At 37.2% G+C, this 14,486-nt stretch overlaps 2 protein-coding genes across 2 annotated transcripts; both read right to left on the reverse strand.

Moving 5' to 3' along the window:
* Positions 1–749: 749 nt before the first annotated feature.
* On the reverse strand, positions 750–7,737 carry faxca (failed axon connections homolog, metaxin like GST domain containing a). Its single transcript, XM_043236226.1, has 6 exons — positions 7,280–7,737; positions 4,897–5,032; positions 4,605–4,801; positions 4,154–4,371; positions 3,260–3,376; positions 750–3,178 (listed from the first exon to the last, which is right to left on the reverse strand). The coding sequence occupies exons 1-6, from the start codon at positions 7,537–7,539 to the stop codon at positions 2,892–2,894; spliced, it is 1,215 nt and encodes a 404-aa protein (XP_043092161.1). The 5' UTR covers positions 7,540–7,737; the 3' UTR covers positions 750–2,891.
* Positions 7,738–8,274: 537 nt separating this feature from the next.
* Positions 8,275–14,264, reverse strand: ccnc (cyclin C). The gene is made up of 12 exons (XM_043237892.1): positions 14,108–14,264; positions 13,503–13,609; positions 13,224–13,308; positions 13,025–13,094; positions 12,892–12,943; positions 12,584–12,639; positions 11,840–11,875; positions 11,663–11,754; positions 10,680–10,747; positions 10,475–10,554; positions 10,284–10,402; positions 8,275–9,709 (listed from the first exon to the last, which is right to left on the reverse strand). Exons 1-12 carry the CDS (start codon positions 14,137–14,139, stop codon positions 9,655–9,657), a joined length of 852 nt encoding a protein of 283 aa, XP_043093827.1. The 5' UTR covers positions 14,140–14,264; the 3' UTR covers positions 8,275–9,654.
* Positions 14,265–14,486: the final 222 nt, after the last annotated feature.

Below are 14,486 nucleotides of genomic sequence, written 5' to 3' on the forward strand. Positions count from 1 at the left end.
ATGTATGGATGATAAAACTAGCTAGAAACTAAAGCTCAACAAGGAACCATTAAAAATTCATTTGAAATAGTGTGTAACACTTGTGGGTTTTTGAAGACAAGCCTTGAGTTCTGGCCTGGTGAGCATCATCTGAAATTCATTCAATATAATCAAACAAACATACGGCTCTCAGAGTAACTAAAACGCAACTACAGATATCATGAAAAAATATAAAAGTCATTAAAAGTGAATCTTTTGCAATACTTTCAAAATATAAATTAAATCACAAGCCATAAATTAAAAAAAAGGTCAAGTGGTCCAGGAATAACACATAGTACTTACAGGAAAAAAAAAATATTTTTAAAAATATATAAATAATTGTCTTTTTTTTAATCAGGCACATCTTAAACCAAGAACAGAACAAACAAGCAAAAAAACATCTCAAGAAAGAATATGATGGTTTTACTCAGACTGGCTGCCAAGTTTACGACTTTGCACTTTAAAAGAATAGTTTACCCAAAAATGAGCGTTTGCATAAAATGTACACATCCTCAGTCCACCCAAGATGTAGATGAGTGCATTTCTTCATCAAAACAGATTTTGCAACAAATTTAGCATTACACCATTTGCTCCTCTAAAGTGAATGGGTGCCGTCGGAGTCCAAATAGGTGTTAATTCATAATTAACCATAATTCACACCACTCCAGTCCATCAATTAACATCTCATAAAGTGAAAAGCTGCATGTTTGTAAGAAACATATGAGTCCTCTATCCATAATATTGTCTTCTCACAAGATGTTAACTGATGGACTGGAGTGGTGTGGATTATTTTGATGTTTTTAATCAGCTGTTTGGTCTCTCATTATGATACAGGCAAATTTTCATTTTTGGGTGGACCATTCCTTTAAGTCTTTGGCACGTATAATTAATTACTGGCATGCAAACTTTTTTCTAGTAAAGCACCAGTTAATTAACCTGATGTCTATGTAAAACCGTTTTTCCTACACATTTCGTAATAGCGCTGCATTTGAACAAACATCAGATAAGTACATTTGCATTAGAAGGGCTTGAAAATGGCGAGACACTTGCCATTCTTTCTAATAAGTGCCCTATATAGAAGGCGTCTTATTCAGGATTATGTTCAAAATATTAAAAGGGCATTTGTGGAAACAGGAAGGAAGTTTGTACGGCACAGCAAGATACACAATATATCTCACTACAGAACAGAAAAAAAAACATAAGTTTCCTTTCCTGCATGTATCATTCGTTGTGCATTGGCCCCTGGGAGATCATTCCTGCGAGTGTGTTCATGTGTGACGATGACTCAGTGACTCAGTCGTGCAGCAGATGGCACACACACACACACACACACACACACACACATCAGCTGTCTGACTCCATCTGTACTGTGCTATGCGTCTCCTTCCGTAATGGTTGCATTTGAGAAACACTGCTGCATTAGCAGGGTAGTCTGTTCTATTCTGGTCCAGTGTTTTCTGTCATGATGCAGCCAACGGGAGGCGCTCTTGCTCAATCACAGATCCCTATCTGAAGTGTTTGCTGTTCGACAAACACAAGTGATGTTTTTAGCTACGAATTCAGCACATATAACATCTGCACACACGCGCGTCTCGCTTTGTATAGATTTAAATAGTGCTGCTGCACTCGACCGATTCAGCTGCATCTGGTTACTTGTTTTGAAACACAAACAAATAAATTACTATATTTGTTATTTTCTATTTATATATTCTCTGTATTTGCTCCTATATGAATAATTCACCCAAAATCAAAAAATAATCTGTCAGTATTAAAATATGCAGGGAGAAGTGATGAGACATGAGTTTATGTGTTTAGATTATGAACATGATCAATTAAAAAAAGTAAAAGGCCTTTTAGTATAAGAATAAATAATAATTATTTTTTTACCTTTAATGATGTGAGTATCAAATATAATACATCTAGCTAGAGTGACATCTGAAAATTGCATGCCTTTTATATAAATATTGTGTATATATATATATATATATATATATATATATATATATATATATATATATATATATATATATATATATATATACACTATATTTCATATAGTGCATAAGTTATGTATTTTTTTTTTATTTTGATAGCCATTATGTTCTACAAAATAAAGTAAGTCATATAGACTAGGAATGATATAAGGAAGATTAAATTACAGAAGTTTCATTTTTGGGTGAATTATTCATTAATGCATTGCATAATTGGCCATAAAAAATTTAAATGGCAAGATCATCAATTTGGGAATTCCGCTATGCTAAAATGAAGACTAACATTTTCACAATAACTATACATCAGCTTTCTTGCTCTGCGTGTTCCAGTCTTAGCTTTGTAGATTTGACCAAATAAAACGGGACGTGAAGTTCAGATGGAGAATGAGATGATCTAAACCTGTCAACTATCTACACATTTCAGTCATAACCCAAAATCTTTCTTTCTGTCTGTCTACCCGTATAATAACAAACCCTAAGTAAAGTATGTAAGAAGTGCTGTTCAGCTACAAACAAACACTCGGTGAATGGGGGAGTGGTCACAGGTGGTGATGTCATTTTGCTGATGATGTCACACCGCAGGAGGAGTGATTCAGCTGAAGCGTCATTCACTCCTTTCCATTCTCACTCTTTTTTATAGTTTTCTTCCCGGATTTTCTATGGCCTGGCATTCCCCCGTTTAATAAAATCCTCGTTTAATTAATTAAAATGTGTCAGAATACCTTTCCCGTCAGCTTTATTCGCATCCCTCGCTCAAACTCTGGGAAACCCGCTGCCACGTCACCACATCTTTATCTGACCAGCCCTTCTCCTGCTAAAGGGCTTGTGGGAGAACAAAGGGGGCGGGGCCCGTGCAGATGCATCATCAAGGGGGTGTGGTTTTCACTTCAACTGCTCCATTTCTGAGCATTCTGTGTCCATGTCCGAGTCGAACAGGGAGCGTCCGGTGACGTCGCTGTCCGGTGACGGCGTGTCGTGGTGCGACAGAGTGCTTTCTTGCTCCTGGAAGCTGCCGCTGCGTGAGTGCAGACCCAGATCCGGAAGCTGGGAAGGAGAATCCGGCTCCTCGCTCAGTCCGTCGTAGTACAGGTCGTCGACGTCCACAAACCACTCTGGCCAGAATTTTCGTCGGATTCGCTCACAGTACATGGCCAGGTTGATGAACTCACCTGCACCGATGAAGCAGCTTCAGTCAGTTAGTGCTCTTATAATCTTCATATCACAGTATTCTCATACATTCATACGCTCACCTTTGATTAACTGCTCCGGACGCGTTCCTGGGAGAGTCCACATGGCCTGAGCGAGATGACCGAATACAGCAGCGTCTACTGTGGACAGCTTCGGACCCATTAGATACTTTTTATTGCCTGTGGGAGAAATTATATTAATAAATTGAATTACGCAAGAGGATATAAAACATATTTTTATGGTTTTAAATGTGCTTTTTGGTTTGTTGCCATGATGTTCTCGCCTCTAAATATCGATCAGGTACCTATGGAAGCTCTTGTCTACCACAGATTTAAAAATGATGACATGATTGTGATATTCCATCTGACGATTATGATTGTTATTCATATAATTGCATATTTTATATGGCTTTTTTCTCAGAATTGCAAGTTTATACCTTGTCATTTAGATTTGTTTTCTCAGAATCTGACTTTACATCTCACAGTTCTGACTTCTTGAATTTACATCTCAATTTTTTCTACCATGGAATTAAACTCAGATTTGAGAGATGCATCAAGACACATTTATTTGAATAGTAATATTATATTATTAAAGCTTGTTGTCTGACAAATGAATCAAAATGAATGAATAAATTGTGTAAAATTGCATGAAATTAACTTTATGCTTAGAGTAAGAAAAAAAAAGATTTTGCCTCAGAATTAAGTTTATTTTCTAAGTCATGTGAAGTGTATCTTGATATGTCTTGCAGAATAGGAAAAATACTAAGAAAATGATATTTTAGTATGAAAGGAGGATTTATGTTTACTGGACACTAGAGGGCAGTAGAGATCCATTGCTGCATTATTTTGTAACCCGTTTCAAAAGCTCTGAACTTTTAGGATGACCTGTACTATACATGAAAAACAGTAATCCTGTCAGTGAAGCTCACAGACTGCTCCTCAGACGTTCAAACATACCGAGGAACGTGGCAAGGGTGCGCATGTCTTTCTCCATCAGAGAATAGACCTCGTCTTTGGAGAAGCGCCCGATGCCGTGGCCGTACATCTCTCTCTTCACGATGCTGCCGGTCACCTGACTCAAGATCCACCTGAGCAGGTCACTCAGCGGCCCGTTAGTGGCTAACATCTTCTGCGTCTCCTCCACGTTGTCCACCCACTGACAGTATGCTATCGTCCTGCAGCAAAACACACTGCATTTAGATCATCAAGTCATTTTAGTCTCTCGGTAGGTCATGTTCAGATTGGAATCCGTTTATGAAAGCTATCCAATCTCCGTCTTTTAAAGTGCCCTTGGAACAATTAATTTTTAAAGTCGTTTCATGTCGACATCAAAACGAAACATTAACATATTGTCTGCCCGTTTGATGATCTTTTTCGCCTTGGTCTGAATAAAAAAAATACATCTCACCAGTAGAAGTGTTCCTCCACCATTTTGGTGATGGCTCGTGAGATGGCTTTCTCCTGAGGACTCAGGCTGGAGTTGAGGTTCATGCCGAGTTTCTCCTCCAGGAAGTCGATGATGAACTCTGTCCCACAAACCTGCTCTTTATTATACGCGATCCACGGCATCTTCCCTTGAGGAGACAACTTCCCATCGAAATAGTTCTGAGGAGAAAATAGTTAGTTTGCTTAAAAACCTCCATCTTTTTTTCACAGCATATCTTCATCATCGTATATTCATATATTGTATATTTATGCACCTGGTAGGGCAGGTCCGCCATCCTCAGGTACGTTTCTATCTTCAGGCAGAAGGGGGACAGGCTAGGGACTCCAGTTTTGGGCCGGGCGAACTGATGCAGAATGATGGCGTCTTCGGAGTCCAACTCCTGTTCCTTCCTGCAGGGGGTCAAATATGGAAGTGTATTAGAAATCAATGGAGATCAAACAGTTTACGAATACACTGAAACATCCTAAAAAGATCAAATGTGTTTTAAAATGCACCAAAAACAAACAAGTTACAGCAGCATCTGTGAAAAGCTTTGGGCCAATTAGATACTAATGGCAGAAAACATTATTGCTTTGGGAGAAATTGTATTATCAAATTGAATTATGCAGAAAAAATAGATTTTGATGGTGCTTTAATATTCTGTTCTCTGGAGGTTACCACCTTAAGTGTGTGGGTTCTTCTTCTTTTTTCCTTTTAATTGTTTTTAAACCAACTTCATCATATTTAAAATTTGAGAAGGATGGCCATATACAGCATCATCTACTGTACAAGGCCTTGGGCCCATCAAAAAATGTTTATTGCCTGTTATATATTTTTATTATTTAATGTTATTAATTATAAAAAATATTGTTATGCGTTTTAATGGTTGGCAGCTATAAAATTATGGTCTCCAGATTTTGCTCAGGTACTTCCTTTTGTGTCTACAGGATTATTTTATTTTTTCTATATTTTATTTTATTTTATCAAATTTAAGTTCTATTCTATGATTCTATGATTTAATAGATTAAATCATCTATTTTGTGTTTCATAATGCACCAAAAATGCAGACAAGATGGACAAATACAGCACAAACAAATACACTTTTTATTGCAGATGGGAATGTAATTATATTATTTAATTTATAATTTTGTCATTTGTCGATAAAGCTCACAAACTGTGCCTCAGACTTTGAAAACAAACCAAGAAATATGCGCGCGTCTTTTTCTATCAGAGAGTAAACCTTACTCTGCCTATGGGAAAAATTATACTGTTACATTTCTATATATAACAGAATTAGTATTTTAGGTTTAATTTTTATGTTGTTTATACATCTTCTGCATTATTATTTTCTCAAAATTCGTCAGAAATATTACAGAGTATCTTTTAGGTCAACTTGAGAGTTCAGTCTTTAATGTTCTCTATGAGCAGGACCCAGTCGCTGTCCACTTCGCTGGTGCTGAAATTCATTAAAAGCATCATAATCATTCGCTTTCTCTGTAGTTGCATACTTATGATTACGTGCCCGATCTTAAGTCAATTAATAATATGTAATCTTATTTGTGTAATGCGCGTCTGAATCAATAGCTCACGTGAATGATTGTCGAATAACAGCAAGTCCATCAGCCTTTACCAGGGCCTCGTGTAACCTGAGATGTTTTGCTGAGGACTAACAGCGCTGCCATTTCTGCAAAGGTCAGAGACGAAGCGAAAAGCACAGAACTAAACCCAACTGGCTCTGATCACTATATTGACGGGTCACTATTTACACCGCTTCACGAGGAGCCGATAAAGGTCACTCCGTCACATCACAATAACACAAGCAGACATTATCCTCAAGGCCTACACACAGAGAACGCTCCGGCAACCGTGCCCTTGACACAGCACACAGCACACATCAACACGTCAACATGCAGGCTTTAGATGAGCTAATAAATAGCATCCTGCTCAAAATCCATTCAGTTAGCAGGTATTCATTTATTATTCATTATCATGAATGGACTCCATTGCATTGTGCTGACAGGATTTTCCAGGATATTAATTTAGTATATAATGATGATTAAATGTTATTTATAATATAATATAGACGTACATATTACATTAAATTACAACACATTACATTAAATCTATATAAAAGCACAAGCACTCCATATATATATATATATAGTAACGTTAATAATATTAGTATACTTGTGCTTTTATATACATTTAATCATCTATATTATTCTTATTCAATGTTTGTATTAAAGTAGCACTTATATGTATATTTTATTTATCTAAGCTCTGCATAAATGGCAATTATTATTATTAGCACTACTGCCACCTATTAATATTTCTACCTATGCTGTGTTTATATATTTAAAAATATATAATTTTAGTACTTATAATTATAGCACTTTTAATAAAAAAACATATCTATATTAGTTCTTATATATATTTACACACACAATTATAATACTTACATATTATAATTGTACTCATACTCAATGTGTCATACTTACGATAATAATAATAATTATAATAATAATAATTATTATTATTATTACTATTATTTACTACTACTACTAGTAGTAGGCATTGCTTATATATGCAATTTTATTATAAAAACGCTGCATAGATGGCAACAATAACAGAACAGCATAGATAGCAATACTAGATACCTAATGACAAGCAGCTCGTGTAGTAAATAGGCAGCGGCGGCGAGCAGCGCGCCCCCGGTGATGTAGAGGGTTTTTCTCCACCAGGAGTCAAATCCTAACGCAGACATGATCCCTCCGTACTCCTGCAGCGGGTAGGCGATGATGTACCCATACAGCGAGAGATGCTCCTCGGAGCCGCTCAGGCCGAGCGAGAAGCTCTTGTTCTGGCCCAGCTCAAGCGCGCAGGAGCGGCTCCAGGCGAAGCCGACGCGCCAGTACATCTCTCTCCTCTATCCGCCCTTCGGCCCGCTGTGGCTCCGGCAGAGGAGGCTTCATCAGTGCCGCGGGGTGGAGGTGGAGGTCAGAGGGTCCGAGGACGCATGTCGCCTCCTGACACGCGCTGGAGTCGGCATCAATCCGCAGCAGCTCGCGCCGCTCGCGCCGCTGTTTACCGCACAGCTGAGCGCTGCACTTCACCAGGGGCGGGGCAGCTGATGCTGCGGGGAGGGCGGGGCGAGCGCGCTGATTCTCCACTCTCATTGGTCAGATCCACTGCTGTCATAACGGTTTAGGTGTGTTCGACTTGAAGCGGCGCTGCATCCACCGATCGATGTATGACATCAAAGTACCGCGAGAGCGTATATACGTATATACGAGCTCTCGCGACACTTTGATGTCACACAACTTTTGATAACAATATCATAATATGAAATGATGTCTCAATAATTTCTAAAAGCCTGATTCTTTTGCTGCAAAAATAACGGAAAAGGTTTGCAAAAAAGGGTTACTATGTAGTTTCTACATATTAATATCATTGATATTTTATTGTCGTTTTCAATTTAAAAATCTTTTATATTTTTCATTTTAATTTTCATGTCAGTGTTATTAAATTTCTTAAAAGTTTTCATATAGATTTTTTATTTATTTTATAAATGATTGTATTTGTTATTTTAGTTTTAGTATTTAAATAGAAGCGCCTTATAAATTTTTTTTAATGATTTTAACAAGCAAAAGACTTTTTTTTCAACAGCAGCTTTATTCAATAAGGCTTCTGAGCTCCATTATAGACAAACAAATAAAGGACACTGCAAGTCCTCTCACTCCAACTCTCACACCATCAAATATATTTACAGGCAAATAATACATACTGTAAAACAGAGAGGGGCCACATTTATGCAAGTTCACTCAAAGATGAGGCAACACTCCTGAAGTACAGCTAAACAAAAAGGAGACACGATGCAAAAAACAAAAATGCCATTCAAAACACAGCAAAATCTTGTAAGTTCTTTCCACAATTAATTTCGTGTTCCTCAAACTAATGACGTCAGTGGAAAATGCTGATGATGGAAAGTGAGGGACTTGATAACCAGGATGCAGAGCTCCATTATTCAAAATTATTTCCAAAATCTCTCAAGATATTGACTTGTTCTCCATTAAATGTTATGGACGCTTTAATGTGCTGCAGATTACAAAGACATCAGTTCAACGTAAAACAGAATGAAAGCAAAAAAACAGCATTTGGGTTATGGCAAGTACACATATACCATAATCAGTAAATTTATAAGAGAAAAACGATAAAAACAAAGTCAAGGGCTATATATGGAAAGCATATTTACAACACCGTTTGAGTCATCAACTCAACTATCTGTGTCACTTGTGCATTCTAACTCACATCCACACGCACGTCAAATATCCACTCAGGATTTGATTACACAGTACGAGGGTTCAAAAGATCGCCGTCACATAGCCCTGTGGCCAATCAGTTTACAGACAGCCACTTTGTAGAGAGGACTGATCCGTTTCCCTGAGGAATACAAACTGTGATATGGTCAACGAGAGGCACGCATACAAATACATTTGCAATTAAACAAACATAAGCTCTCTCTTCGTCGCTCTCAGACAGGAAAAAAAAAAATCAAGTTTTCTTAGTTCCCAAAGAGCGTCCGCTGAAAGAATGCTTCATGGGACTTTTCAAGGACGTCAGGACCATCGACTAACAAGATTTGGGAAAACAGCACCCCTCTTAATCAAGCAGATACCCAATGAAGGGGCGTTTGTGTGTGTGTCCATAACATTCAAGACTACAGCCTTACGCTTGGCAGATATCCTATTGGTGAGCAGTTCTGACACGAGCTGCTCTGATTGGTGGGAGGAAGGAAGGAAGAAAGGAAGGAAGGAAGGAAGGAAGGAAGGAAGAAAGGAAGGAAGTGGCAACATTCTATCTGCTCTGATTGCTGGAAACGCCCAGAGGAAAGGAGAGAGGATGTGTGCCAGAAATCGGTTTCCCCACGGTCATAAAACGATGTGCTTGTGTAAAGCAGCGTTCAGGTGTGCCAGAATGTGCTGTGTTTGTCTCTCCGAATCACTCCGCCTCGGGTCCTCCAGCTGGGGCCGCTCTAGGACTGACTGTACGAGCTGTTTTGACTCCCGTTTGAGCTCTGGTCAGTCTCACTGTCTCACGAAAAGCAAAGAAAAATACATTTTTTTGATGAAAAACTTGAACATTAATTTAAACCATTTTTTTCTTAATTTTTTTAATTACTTAAAAAAACCTTTAAAATAAATAAATAGTAATAATAAAAGGTCCTTTTTCAACTTTTCTAAATTAAAAAAAATAAATTCAAACATAGCTAAAACTTAAATTTAAAATGAAGCATTTTGCCTTGCCTTTTAAAGCTATATGGACAGTAAGAAATACTGAAATGAATAAAAATAATAGTACATAACATTTTTAAAATGTAAACTAAAATTGACCGTATAAACATTAAAGCTAATTCAAAATATTAATAAGGATTATAAAAGGTTATAAATAATACTAAAACATAGTTCACCACATTAGCTGTTAAAAAACTCTTTAATTCTGCATTGATTTGGACTGAAGGAGCTCATTTAAATAAAGAGTAATAAAAGTAGCCTCTTTTAATTGTTTCTCTTTGCAGTGGTGAAAGAATTAAGCACCCCGGGATATTTCCGTATGAATAAATGTTGTGTGGTTTTGATTACTGAGGTCTGCAGTCTGTCGTACCTGTTTGGAGGGGGTTTGGGTTTGGGCACCTTGTTGAGCACAGTGGCCATTTCCTTCCTATCATCAAAGTTCTTCCACTGGTCATAGAGTTTCAGAATCACCCTGATGATCTCCAGGATCTGTGCCAGCAAAGTCACAATGTTAATGTACACGGCACATATTCATTTATTTTACAGCTGAATGTGTCTTACCTTGTCCATGTCCACAGAGAGCTCAGCGAACCACTGCCTGGCATCTTTCTGCTGCACCACACAGGCCACGTGCAGGCAGGCTGGAGGAGGAAGGAAACTCAATCTGTAACTCTGGTATACAGCTATGCGGATCCAAAACCTTAAATGATCTGATTGTTTGCGATCATAGGACCTGCTGGATTAAGTGTAGGAAGTTTGTGCTTACCCAGTGCAATCATGAATGGTGGATAAAGCAGACACAGGTCTGTCCTGTAGGTGTCGTTCACTATCCTCCTGAACAAATTCACAAGACATTCATGTTCAATCACTTATTTTGCAACACGGAAGCAAGCTATTTTCTGTAAATGCGCAAGACGTCTGATTCATTATCTGCTATAGGTAAATAACTAGAAGGAAAAAAAACATTTTATTTTACGATTGTTGATATGTGTTATGCAATTGTCAGTTTCTGTAGTTTTTGTTTGTGTTTTATTGCATTTTAGTAACTTTAAGTTAACCTGAATTAAAAATAAAAACTAACTGAAATTATCAAATAATTTATTTCAGTTTAATTCTACAACTATTTATTTTACTATATCAACTACAATAATTTGTGCTACAAACCAATGCGTTTATATTTAAAATAGTAAATTTAAATAATATGATAAGAAATACCAGTTTGCAATATCAAGAAATATAGACTGTTTTGTAAAATAACTGAATGCCAGGAGTTTTGTTAACTACAATTCAAACTATTAAAACATTTTTGCAAATTAAAATGAGGCTAAAATAAAATATAATTATTAGATGAAAAACGTAGCTAAATGAAAATTAGATACATTGCCTTGGCAACTAATTAAAATAAGTTTAAGCAATAAAATGACTTACTATATAAAACTGGAAACCAAAAATAAAACAATAAAATGACAAAAAAATAAAATGACAGCAGTATCTAATTAATACTAAAATAACACTGCTGGAGGCCCACAACACTGGATGCCTCACACATTCATGTTACAAATGGCCACGCCTGCTCTTGCGTTAAAAACTGAAGAGCTTTTGGAAGATGCATAGATTAAAACGCAAATATAGGCAAACCTGTCCACATTAAAACCTTTTGTTTACCGCCTACTAACTGACAGCTCTAACCGACAAAATGAACAGTGGATGTGCATTTTTTAATGCCGTCTGAAGCCATACGCTCCTCACCAAGCCAGCGGCAGCAGCATGTCCTCTTGACCCATGTCCTGCACATACTGCAGTAACGGTCTGTATGGGTGGTACACGATCAGACAGCAGTCCTGGAGCAAAACCAAAGCAAACATCCATAAACAGAGGCTGAAAGCACACGTCTAAACATCATAAAGAAGAACAACCTATACCTACCATGAGCTCCAGTAAATAGAACTCGCACTCCAAGATCTGGACAAAGAGAGAGAAGCATGAGTTCACTGCGAAATCGTCACACTAATGTGCTAACTAACACGTTATGTGCACTAATTATCATCTTTCCCATTGCATCCATAAATGTTGCACTATGTTTCCCTTGGCGTGGTGTACCAAGCAAATAACGCTGTTTGTAATCAAAGCGCACTTATCACCACCCTGAGACATGAGAGGCCAAAACCAACAGTCATTTATCACCATAATGAGACTTTCCAACGAAGATGTCGTGGGTGTGAGGAATCTTGCTCCTGAAACTTTGTGATACTTAAGACGTGACAGAAGGCTGCATTGTCACCTCCCACACACACACACACACACACAGACACACACAGACACACACACACACACACACACACACACACACACACACACACACACACACACACACACACACACACACAGACACGCGCGCGCACACACACAGACACCATCTCGCCCAGCATTTCCATCATATGAATCAGACAGTTACAAGAACTTATTATCTAGATCTCTAGTGACGCTGTCAGATTTCCAAAACCCTGATATGGAGCCAAAGTCATTCTTTGCGCAGAAACTCTTCTCAGTGAGAGACCAACAACTTGGACTGCAGTATCAAGGCCATCTGGTACAACTAACACTCGCCTACATGCCAGATCAGTGTCTCATAAGTTTTCTGCTGTAGTAAAGCGCAGATGTTTGACTCACATGATTCATTCTGAAGGGAAACTCCTTTGGAAAGGCATAAGAGAACCTTGTTTTCACTGTTGCAAAAAGAAAAAGATATATTTATTCCATTTTAGTATGGAAGAGTATGTAGAGTGAGTAAGAGAATGTAATATGTCAAAATATACTTTAAATGTAAATAAACATTATGTATGTATGTATGTATAAATATGTGTGTGTGTGTGTGTGTGTGTGTGTGTGTGTGTATGTATCATAACCACATACTATTCAAAAATGCATTACTGCAGTAATATCTGAAATGATTTGTTTGCAAAATATAAATCACTTACACACAGATGTTGCTGCTGAAATAAGGCGCGTGTTCGAAACAACACCAAATTCCTGTGAAGGACAGAATTTCATTTCAGTAAAATGTAAGTTTATGCATCTTTTAGCAGACATTGCCATATTAAGACTGTTTACCTCTACTTTAGAGGCTAGAAACACACACGTGGGGGCCATTAGCACAGGGTCTATGCTCTTCAGAGAGTATCTGGAAATAAGCCAAGAGCTTTCTTTTACTTTCATGCAAGTGTACTTGAAAAGGGCCCTCAATCTAGAAGACAAGTATACATTTTTACAGAGGAAATGAAGACCGTAAACGAGGCAAGGGCCCGCTCACCTGGCATAGAAACGTTTAAAGTAGACAGTTGCCGTGGCGATGACCTGCTGCCTGAGTTTCAAGTGTTCCCCCAAGGCTTGAATCACTGCCACAAGACGACAAATTAAACTATTTCAAGTGTTTAAAGAATAGGTTTATTACTTAAGACTTTGGATTAACATATCATTAAAAAAATCCATCGTAAAAAACAAAGCAGGTGAATTACACCTAAATATTTGCATTAATGTAGTAATTCAAAATAAGGGTGTATTTATATGCAAAAATTATTTATCTCCAAACCATTGGCAAAAAATATCTGTAGCTTCCAATATTCCTCCTCTGTGAGGAACTTGAGATCTTTCTGTCTCTCCTTCATCAGATCCTGTTTGTCCAGAACCCACTGCAGACTGATGATAACAAATATCAGATACTTCAAATTCAGAAATCATAAAAGAATAACATACAAAACAACACAGTAGCATTATAATGTATATTTAATATCCTTCATATCCAAACTTCATACAAGCATCAGAACATCACGACATTATACTAATTGGAAATCTTAAAATCGTTCAAAAGATGGAAATTAACTGCCGTGAATAACACTTTTATGCTCATAATTCGTAAATTCACTTTCTCTGTGGTTTCTTCAGTACAGAGTCACTAGCCAGCCGGCTAAAGCTAATGATCCAAATATTTACACTGTTCCGAAAATAAAAGACATTTATTCTGGTATCTAGTCTTTATCACGGCATCAACCGATATTTGGTAAATCGTTCGCTTTAATCAGGCAAATTCGTTAATTTTAAGGTTTTCATTTCTCGTACAGCTTCGCAGCAACAGCAAAATCTCTAGAAACTGCTTTAATGTTCCCGTTTTTTGCCGTCAAATACGTCTCTACTTACTAATGTGAGCTCTGCCAGAAATTCCCTGCCATCTTGGGGGGATTGAGGTAGAAAATATGCCTTAATGTGATGTTTTAAGTGTATTAAAAATAAAACGGTACTCTGATCTAATCAGACGAGGAGCGCGACACAAAAAACACTCCGTAGAATTACAACGTGCACATGAAAACGGTCCGGGAGGAAACACATTACGCCTCAGTTCCGGATCGAGTCCTGTATTATAAAAATAAGCGTATGTCTGATAGTAAAAGGCATAATATAATATAATATAATATAATATAATATAATATAATATAATATAATATAATATAATATAATATAATATAATATAATATAAAGAACTAATTTGATATAATTATTATATATATTTTAATTTTAT

This window comes from Puntigrus tetrazona, chromosome 4 (assembly GCF_018831695.1).
Source record: "Puntigrus tetrazona isolate hp1 chromosome 4, ASM1883169v1, whole genome shotgun sequence".
Taxonomy (NCBI): Eukaryota; Metazoa; Chordata; class Actinopteri; order Cypriniformes; family Cyprinidae; genus Puntigrus; species Puntigrus tetrazona.